General features: G+C 45.8%; 1 protein-coding gene across 1 annotated transcript in view; it reads right to left on the bottom strand.

The window, feature by feature from the left end:
- LOC135520738 (phospholipid-transporting ATPase ID-like) overlaps window positions 1-10,883 on the bottom strand; it is a 78,862-nt gene that overhangs the window by 34,367 nt on the left and 33,612 nt on the right. The window contains 4 exon segments of the mRNA XM_064946506.1: window positions 661-820; window positions 1,006-1,040; window positions 10,576-10,663; window positions 10,811-10,883. The exon segment at window positions 10,811-10,883 is cut by the window's right edge and continues 48 nt beyond it. Coding sequence (XP_064802578.1) covers window positions 661-820; window positions 1,006-1,040; window positions 10,576-10,663; window positions 10,811-10,883 — 356 coding nt within the window.

Here is a 10,883-nt window from a genome sequence, read left to right as displayed (position 1 = left end):
TCTATTCCTCCCTCTATCCCTCTCTCTCACCCTCCCTCTCCTTCTATTCCTCCCTCTATCCCTCTCTCTCACCCTCCCTCTCCTTCTATTCCTCCCTCTATCCCTCTCTCTCACCCTCCCTCTCCTTCTATTCCTCCCTCTATCCCTCTCTCTCACCCTCCCTCTCCTATTCCTCCCTCTATCCCTCTCTCTAACCCTCCCTCTCCTTCTATTCCTCCCTCTATCCCTCTCTCTCACCCTCCCTCTCCAATTCCTCCCTCTATCCCTCTCTCTCACCCTCCCTCCCACTCCTATTCCTCCCTCTATCCCTCTCTCACCCTCCCTCTCCTTCTATTCCTCCCTCTCACCCTCCCTCTCCTTCTATTCCTCCCTCTATCCCTCTCTCTCACCCTCCCTCTCCTATTCCTCCCTCTATCCCTCTCTCTCACCCTCCCTCTCCTTCTATTCCTCCCTCTATCCCTCTCTCTCACCCTCCCTCTCCTTCTATTCCTCCCTCTATCCCTCTCTCTCACCCTCCCTCTCCTTCTATCCCTCTCTCTCACCCTCCCTCTCCTTCTATTCCTCCCTCTATCCCTCTCTCTCACCCTCCCTCTCCTTCTATTCCTCCCTCTATCCCTCTCTCTCACCCTCCTTCCATCCCTCCCTCCCGCTATCTCTCACCCTCCTTCTTCTCCTCACTCATGACGGTGTGACAGAGGGAAAGCAGCCGGAAGAACTCGTGGCTGTGAAGGTCTCCCAGCTTCACCGACTTCAGCAGACCGTTGTCATAGTAACAGAAGTCAGGGTCCGCCAGGGGGTTGAAGGAGGTGAAGTCTAGCCTCTGGAAAGAGAGGAGACCGAGAAGGGGGGACAGTTGTAGTATTCACTGTTAGAAACTATGCTTTGTATACACCTATGGTCAAAGAGCAAAGTGCACAGTGCCAGAGTGATGTCATTGCCACAGAGCAAGCTGAACAGTATGCTGTGTTGTTAGTCATACTGTTAGTCTTACGTTAGCCTGCTCACCTTTGGCTGTGCTCCCAACGGGTCGATCACCTCACCTGACAATAGAACACACTCACACTTAGACTCAGAGTTACCCAGCACCACAAGGACGTCTGCAACATTGACTGGGGGAACAGGACAGTGTTGATTTATCTGATTTGTGTGTGTATTTTTCTATCTGTATTTATTAAGAATCCCCATTAGTTCCTGCCAAGGTAGCAGCTACTCTTCCTGGGGTTTATTATGGATCTCCATTAGTTCCTGCCAAGGTAGCAGCTACTCTTCCTGGGGTTTATTATGGATCCTCATTAGTTCCTGCCAAGGTAGCAGCTACTCTTCCTGGGGGTTATTATGGATCCTCATTAGTTCCTGCCAAGGCAGCAGCTACTCTTCCTGGGGTTTATTATGGATCCCCATTAGTTCCTGCCAAGGCAACAGCTACTCTTCCTGGGGTTTATTATGGATCCCCATTAGTTCCTGCCAAGGTAGCAGCTACTCTTCCTGGGGTTTATTATGGATCCCCATTAGTTCCTGCCAAGGTAGCAGCTACTCTTCCTGGGGATTATTATGGATCCCCATTAGTTCCTGCCAAGGCAACAGCTACTCTTCCTGGGGATTATTATGGATCCCCATTAGTTCCTGCCAAGGCAACAGCTACTCTTCCTGGGGTTTATTATGGATCCCCATTAGTTCCTGCCAAGGTAGCAGCTACTCTTCCTGGGGATTATTATGGATCCCCATTAGTTCCTGCCAAGACAGCAGCTACTCTTCCTGGGGATTATTATGGATCCTCATTAGTTCCTGCCAAGGTAGCAGCTACTCTTCCTGGGGTTTATTATGGATCTCCATTAGTTCCTGCCAAGGTAGCAGCTACTCTTCCTGGGGTTTATTATGGATCCTCATTAGTTCCTGCCAAGGTAGCAGCTACTCTTCCTGGGGGTTATTATGGATCCTCATTAGTTCCTGCCAAGGCAGCAGCTACTCTTCCTGGGGTTTATTATGGATCCTCATTAGTTCATGCCAAGGTAGCAGCTACTCTTCCTGGGGTTTATTATGGATCTCCATTAGTTCCTGCCAAGGCAGCAGCTACTCTTCCTGGGGTTTATTATGGATCCTCATTAGTTCCTGCCAAGGTAGCAGCTACTCTTCCTGGGGTTTATTATGGATCTCCATTAGTTCCTGCCAAGGTAGCAGCTACTCTTCCTGGGGTTTATTATGGATCCTCATTAGTTCCTGCCAAGGTAGCAGCTACTCTTCCTGGGGGTTATTATGGATCCTCATTAGTTCCTGCCAAGGCAGCAGCTACTCTTCCTGGGGTTTATTATGGATCCCCATTAGTTCCTGCCAAGGCAACAGCTACTCTTCCTGGGGTTTATTATGGATCCCCATTAGTTCCTGCCAAGGTAGCAGCTACTCTTCCTGGGGTTTATTATGGATCCCCATTAGTTCCTGCCAAGGTAGCAGCTACTCTTCCTGGGGATTATTATGGATCCCCATTAGTTCCTGCCAAGGCAACAGCTACTCTTCCTGGGGTTTATTATGGATCCCCATTAGTTCCTGCCAAGGTAGCAGCTACTCTTCCTGGGGTTTATTATGGATCCCCATTAGTTCCTGCCAAGGTAGCAGCTACTCTTCCTGGGGATTATTATGGATCCCCATTAGTTCCTGCCAAGGCAACAGCTACTCTTCCTGGGGATTATTATGGATCCCCATTAGTTCCTGCCAAGGCAACAGCTACTCTTCCTGGGGTTTATTATGGATCCCCATTAGTTCCTGCCAAGGTAGCAGCTACTCTTCCTGGGGTTTATTATGGATCCCCATTAGTTCCTGCCAAGGTAGCAGCTACTCTTCCTGGGGATTATTATGGATCCCCATTAGTTCCTGCCAAGACAGCAGCTACTCTTCCTGGGGATTATTATGGATCCTCATTAGTTCCTGCCAAGGTAGCAGCTACTCTTCCTGGGGTTTATTATGGATCTCCATTAGTTCCTGCCAAGGTAGCAGCTACTCTTCCTGGGGTTTATTATGGATCCTCATTAGTTCCTGCCAAGGTAGCAGCTACTCTTCCTGGGGGTTATTATGGATCCTCATTAGTTCCTGCCAAGGCAGCAGCTACTCTTCCTGGGGTTTATTATGGATCCTCATTAGTTCATGCCAAGGTAGCAGCTACTCTTCCTGGGGTTTATTATGGATCTCCATTAGTTCCTGCCAAGGCAGCAGCTACTCTTCCTGGGGTTTATTATGGATCCTCATTAGTTCCTGCCAAGGTAGCAGCTACTCTTCCTGGGGTTTATTATGGATCTCCATTAGTTCCTGCCAAGGTAGCAGCTACTCTTCCTGGGGTTTATTATGGATCCTCATTAGTTCCTGCCAAGGTAGCAGCTACTCTTCCTGGGGGTTTATTATGGATCCTCATTAGTTCCTGCCAAGGCAGCAGCTACTCTTCCTGGGGTTTATTATGGATCCCCATTAGTTCCTGCCAAGGCAACAGCTACTCTTCCTGGGGTTTATTATGGATCCCCATTAGTTCCTGCCAAGGTAGCAGCTACTCTTCCTGGGGTTTATTATGGATCCCCATTAGTTCCTGCCAAGGTAGCAGCTACTCTTCCTGGGGATTATTATGGATCCCCATTAGTTCCTGCCAAGGCAACAGCTACTCTTCCTGGGGATTATTATGGATCCCCATTAGTTCCTGCCAAGGCAACAGCTACTCTTCCTGGGGTTTATTATGGATCCCCATTAGTTCCTGCCAAGGTAGCAGCTACTCTTCCTGGGGTTTATTATGGATCCCCATTAGTTCCTGCCAAGGTAGCAGCTACTCTTCCTGGGGATTATTATGGATCCCCATTAGTTCCTGCCAAGACAGCAGCTACTCTTCCTGGGGATTATTATGGATCCTCATTAGTTCCTGCCAAGGTAGCAGCTACTCTTCCTGGGGTTTATTATGGATCTCCATTAGTTCCTGCCAAGGTAGCAGCTACTCTTCCTGGGTTTATTATGGATCCTCATTAGTTCCTGCCAAGGTAGCAGCTACTCTTCCTGGGGGTTATTATGGATCCTCATTAGTTCCTGCCAAGGCAGCAGCTACTCTTCCTGGGGTTTATTATGGATCCCCATTAGTTCCTGCCAAGGCAACAGCTACTCTTCCTGGGGTTTATTATGGATCCCCATTAGTTCCTGCCAAGGTAGCAGCTACTCTTCCTGGGGTTTATTATGGATCCCCATTAGTTCCTGCCAAGGTAGCAGCTACTCTTCCTGGGGATTATTATGGATCCCCATTAGTTCCTGCCAAGGCAACAGCTACTCTTCCTGGGGATTATTATGGATCCCCATTAGTTCCTGCCAAGGCAACAGCTACTCTTCCTGGGGTTTATTATGGATCCCCATTAGTTCCTGCCAAGGTAGCAGCTACTCTTCCTGGGGTTTATTATGGATCCCCATTAGTTCCTGCCAAGGTAGCAGCTACTCTTCCTGGGGATTATTATGGATCCCCATTAGTTCCTGCCAAGACAGCAGCTACTCTTCCTGGGGATTATTATGGATCCTCATTAGTTCCTGCCAAGGCAACAGCTACTCTTCCTGGGGTTTATTATGGATCCTCATTAGTTCCTGCCAAGGTAGCAGCTACTCTTCCTGGGGATTATTATGGATCCTCATTAGTTCCTGCCAAGGCAGCAGCTACTCTTCCTGGGGTTTATTATGGATCCTCATTAGTTCATGCCAAGGTAGCAGCTACTCTTCCTGGGGTTTATTATGGATCTCCATTAGTTCCTGCCAAGGCAGCAGCTACTCTTCCTGGGGTTTATTATGGATCCTCATTAGTTCCTGCCAAGGTAGCAGCTACTCTTCCTGGGGTTTATTATGGATCTCCATTAGTTCCTGCCAAGGTAGCAGCTACTCTTCCTGGGGTTTATTATGGATCCTCATTAGTTCCTGCCAAGGTAGCAGCTACTCTTCCTGGGGGTTATTATGGATCCTCATTAGTTCCTGCCAAGGCAGCAGCTACTCTTCCTGGGGTTTATTATGGATCCCCATTAGTTCCTGCCAAGGCAACAGCTACTCTTCCTGGGGTTTATTATGGATCCCCATTAGTTCCTGCCAAGGTAGCAGCTACTCTTCCTGGGGTTTATTATGGATCCCCATTAGTTCCTGCCAAGGTAGCAGCTACTCTTCCTGGGGATTATTATGGATCCCCATTAGTTCCTGCCAAGGCAACAGCTACTCTTCCTGGGGATTATTATGGATCCCCATTAGTTCCTGCCAAGGCAACAGCTACTCTTCCTGGGGTTTATTATGGATCCCCATTAGTTCCTGCCAAGGTAGCAGCTACTCGTCCTGGGGTTTATTATGGATCCCCATTAGTTCCTGCCAAGGTAGCAGCTACTCTTCCTGGGGATTATTATGGATCCCCATTAGTTCCTGCCAAGACAGCAGCTACTCTTCCTGGGGATTATTATGGATCCTCATTAGTTCCTGCCAAGGCAACAGCTACTCTTCCTGGGGTTTATTATGGATCCTCATTAGTTCCTGCCAAGGTAGCAGCTACTCTTCCTGGGGATTATTATGGATCCTCATTAGTTCCTGCCAAGGCAGCAGCTACTCTTCCTGGGGTTTATTATGGATCCTCATTAGTTCATGCCAAGGTAGCAGCTACTCTTCCTGGGGTTTATTATGGATCCTCATTAGTTCCTGCCAAGGTAGCAGCTACTCTTCCTGGGGTTTATTATGGATCCTCATTAGTTCCTGCCAAGGTAGCAGCTACTCTTCCTGGGGTTTATTATGGATCTCCATTAGTTCCTGCCAAGGTAGCAGCTACTCTTCCTGGGGTTTATTATGGATCCTCATTAGTTCCTGCCAAGGTAGCAGCTACTCTTCCTGGGGTTTATAATGGATCCTCATTAGTTCCTGCCAAGGCAGCAGCTACTCTTCCTGGGGTTTATTATGGATCCTCATTAGTTCCTGCCAAGGCAGCAGCTACTCTTCCTGGGGTTTATTATGGATCCTCATTAGTTCCTGCCAAGGCAACAGCTACTCTTCCTGGGGTTTATTATGGATCCTCATTAGTTCCTGCCAATGTAGCAGCTACTCTTCCTGGGGATTATTATGGATCCTCATTAGTTCCTGCCAAGGTAGCAGCTACTCTTCCTGGGGTTTATTATGGATCTCCATTAGTTCCTGCCAAGGTAGCAGCTACTCTTCCTGGGGTTTATTATGGATCCTCATTAGTTCCTGCCAAGGTAGCAGCTACTCTTCCTGGGGGTTATTATGGATCCTCATTAGTTCCTGCCAAGGCAGCAGCTACTCTTCCTGGGGTTTATTATGGATCCCCATTAGTTCCTGCCAAGGCAACAGCTACTCTTCCTGGGGTTTATTATGGACCCCCATTAGTTCCTGCCAAGGTAGCAGCTACTCTTCCTGGGGTTTATTATGGATCCCCATTAGTTCCTGCCAAGGTAGCAGCTACTCTTCCTGGGGATTATTATGGATCCCCATTAGTTCCTGCCAAGGCAACAGCTACTCTTCCTGGGGATTATTATGGATCCCCATTAGTTCCTGCCAAGGCAACAGCTACTCTTCCTGGGGTTTATTATGGATCCCCATTAGTTCCTGCCAAGGTAGCAGCTACTCTTCCTGGGGTTTATTATGGATCCCCATTAGTTCCTGCCAAGGTAGCAGCTACTCTTCCTGGGGATTATTATGGATCCCCATTAGTTCCTGCCAAGACAGCAGCTACTCTTCCTGGGGATTATTATGGATCCTCATTAGTTCCTGCCAAGGCAACAGCTACTCTTCCTGGGGTTTATTATGGATCCTCATTAGTTCCTGCCAAGGTAGCAGCTACTCTTCCTGGGGATTATTATGGATCCTCATTAATTCCTGCCAAGGCAGCAGCTACTCTTCCTGGGGTTTATTATGGATCCTCATTAGTTCATGCCAAGGTAGCAGCTACTCTTCCTGGGGTTTATTATGGATCCTCATTAGTTCCTGCCAAGGTAGCAGCTACTCTTCCTGGGGTTTATTATGGATCCTCATTAGTTCCTGCCAAGGTAGCAGCTACTCTTCCTGGGGTTTATTATGGATCTCCATTAGTTCCTGCCAAGGTAGCAGCTACTCTTCCTGGGGTTTATTATGGATCCTCATTAGTTCCTGCCAAGGTAGCAGCTACTCTTCCTGGGGTTTATTATGGATCCTCATTAGTTCCTGCCAAGGCAGCAGCTACTCTTCCTGGGGTTTATTATGGATCCTCATTAGTTCCTGCCAAGGCAGCAGCTACTCTTCCTGGGGTTTATTATGGATCCTCATTAGTTCCTGCCAAGGCAACAGCTACTCTTCCTGGGGTTTATTATGGATCCTCATTAGTTCCTGCCAATGTAGCAGCTACTCTTCCTGGGGATTATTATGGATCCTCATTAGTTCATGCCAAGACAGCAGCTACTCTTCCTGGGGTTTATTATGGATCCTCATTAGTTCCTGCCAAGGCAACAGCTACTCTTCCTAGGGTTTATTATGGATCCCCATTAGTTCCTGCCAAGGCAACAGCTACTCTTCCTGGTGTTTATTAAGGATCCCCATTAGTTCCTGCCAAGGCAACAGCTACTCTTCCTGGGGATTATTATGGATCCCCATTAGTTCCTGCCAAGGCAGCAGCTACTCTTCCTGGGGTTTATTATGAATCCCCATTAGTTCCTGCCAAGGTAGCAGCTACTCTTCCTGGGGATTATTATGGATCCCCATTAGTTCCTGCCAAGGTAGCAGCTACTCTTCCTGGGGTTTATTATGAATCTCCATTAGTTCCTGTAAAGACAGCAGCTACTCTTCCTGGGGTTTATTATGAATCTCCATTAGTTCCTGCCAAGACAGCAGCTACTCTTCCTGGGGTTTATTATGGATCCTCATTAGTTCCTGCCAAGGCAACAGCTACTCTTCCTGGGGTTTATTATGGATCCCCATTAGTTCCTGCCAAGGTAGCAGCTACTCTTCCTGGGGATTATTATGGATCTCCATTAGTTCCTGTAAAGACAGCAGCTACTCTTCCTGGGGTTTATTATGGATCCCCATTAGTTCCTGCCAAGACAGCAGCTACTCTTCCTGGGGATTATTATGGATCTGTCAGGATTTGGCCAGGGTTGTTCCGGGTTTTGGTCAGTAGATGCCCCCATTGTGCTTTTTGTCCTTATGTTTTTCCCTTGATCCCCATTAATTATTTGCACCTGTGCCTCGTTTCCTCTTATTGTATTTAAACCCTTAGTTTCCCTCAGTTCTGTGCTCTGTGTTTGTATGTTAGCACCCTGCCCTAGTGTTCTGTGTACTCTTGTCGATTCCGGGTGACGCTCTTGTGGTATTCTGTTTTTTAGTTTTTGTTTATTTTTTGTGAGTTTCTTTTGAGGCCTTTTTGTGCTTTTCCTACCACCTTTTGGATTTGCCATTTTTTGTATTTAAGGATTTTTTCTTTATTAAATACACCGTCTTAAGTACTGCTGTGTCTGCCTCATCTTCTGGGTTCTGCTGACTATTCGTGGCTCAGTTGGTTAAGTGACTGTTTCTCACTCCGGAGACCCAGGTTCGAAACCGGGTCCTGACAGGATCCTCATTAGTTCCTGTCAAGACAGCAGCTACTCTTCCTGGGGTTTATTATGGATCCCCATTAGTTCCTGCCAAGACAGCAGCTACTCTTCCTGGGGTTTATTATGGATCCCCATTAGTTCATGCCAAGACAGCAGCTACTCTTCCTGGGGTTTATTATGGATCCCCATTAGTTCCTGCCAAGGCAACAGCTACTCTTCCTGGGGTTTATTATGGATCCTCATTAGTTCCTGCCAAGACAGCAGCTACTCTTCCTGGGGTTTATTATGGATCCCCATTAGTTCCTGCCAAGACAGCAGCTACTCTTCCTGGGGTTTATTATGGATCCTCATTAATGCCTGCCAAGACAGCAGCTACTCTTCCTGGGGTTTATTGTGGATCCCCATTAGTTCCTGCCAAGACAGCAGCTACTCTTCCTGGGGTTTATTATGGATCCCCATTAGTTCCTGCCAAGACAGCAGCTACTCTTCCTGGGGTTTATTATGGATCCCCATTAGTTCCTGCCAAGACAGCAGCTACTCTTCCTGGGGTTTATTATGGATCCTCATTAGTGCATGCTAAAGGCAGCAGCTACTCTTCATGGGGTTTATTATGGATCCTCATTAGTGCATGGTAAAGGCAGCAGCTACTCTTCCTGGGGTTTATTATGGATCCCCATTAGTGCCTGCTAAGACAGCAGCTACTCTTCCTGGGGTCCAGCAAATATTAAGGCAGTAATATACATTATAATACCATTTTTAAACATTAAAATACATTTAACAACAGATTTCACACCACATTAAGCGTGTGCCCTCAGGCCACTACTCTACTACTACACACAATCCAGGTGTACGTGTGTGTATAGAGTGTATGTGTGCATACTGTGTACGTGTGTGTATAGAGTGTATGTTGTGTGTATAGTGTGTATGTGTGTATACTGTGTACGTGTGTGTATAGTGTGTATGTTGTGTGTATAGTGTGTATGTTGTATGTGTTTGTACCGGTGTGTGTGACTCTTCACATGCCTTGCTGTTCCATAAGGTGTATTAAGGTGTGTTTTTTAAAAATCTGATAGACTGTAGTATATATGTAGTATACTCACCTTAAATCTGATAGACGGTAGTATATATGTAGTATACCCACCTTAAATCTGATAGACTGTAGTATATAGTGTAGTTTATAGTGAGGTATATAGTAGTATATAGTGTAGTATATAGTGTAGTATACCCACCTTAAATCAGATAGATTGTAGTATATAGTGTAGTATATAGTAGTATATAGTGTAGTATAGAGTGTAGTATATGGTAGTATATAGTGTAGTATATAGTGTAGTATACCCACTTTAAATCTGATAGACTGTAGTATATATGTAGTATACTCACCTTCAATCTGATAGACGGTAGTATATAATGTAGTTTATAGTGTAGTATATAGTAGTATATAGTGTAGTATACCCACCTTAAATCTGATCGACGGTAGTATATAGTGTAGTTTATAGTGAGGTATATAGTAGTATATAGTGTAGTATATCGTGTCATATATAGTGTAATATAGAGTGTAGTATATAGTAGTATATAGTGTAGTATATAGTGTAGTATACCCACCTTAAATCAGATAGACTGTAGTATATAGTGTAGTATATAGTAGTATATAGTGTATTATAGAGTGTAGTATATGGCAGTATATAGTGTAGTATATAGTGTAGTATACCCACTTTAAATCTGATAGACTGTAGTATATAGTGTAGTATATCATGTAGTATATAGTGTAGTATATAGTGTAGTATATCGTGTAGTATACCCACCTTAAATCTGATAGACTGTAGTATATAGTGTAGTATATCATGTAGTATATAGTGTAGTGTATAGTAGTATATAGTGTAGTGTATAGTGTCATATATAGTGTAGTATAGAGTGTAGTACATAGTAGTATATAGTGTAGTATATAGTGTAGTATACCCACCTTAAATCAGATAGACTGTAGTATATAGTGTAGTATATCATGTAGTATATAGTGTAGTATACCCACCATAGGCATGTCCATTGATAGAGCACTTGCTGAAGCTCATGATGTTCTGAGTGAGCGTTCCTGTCTTGTCACTGAAGATGTACTCCACCTGTTTCAATGGGGGGGTTATCAAGATACCACAGACATACTGGACCTGCATCCAGACACACCACAGGCTTTAGGCGAACATTCTCCAACACAGAGATACAAGGATCTAGTGTAGATCATCAACAGTAGGGTGCAGGATGCTCCTCACCTGTCCCAGTTCCTCGTTGAGAGTGGTGGTCCTGGCTTCAGCTGCTGTGTTACACTGTGGACAGAACATCTTC

The sequence above is a fragment of the Oncorhynchus masou genome, chromosome 29 (assembly GCF_036934945.1).
Source record: "Oncorhynchus masou masou isolate Uvic2021 chromosome 29, UVic_Omas_1.1, whole genome shotgun sequence".
Lineage (NCBI taxonomy): Eukaryota > Metazoa > Chordata > Actinopteri > Salmoniformes > Salmonidae > Oncorhynchus > Oncorhynchus masou.
Note: the sequence above shows the minus strand (reverse complement) of the source record. Positions and strands in the feature narration are given on the sequence as shown.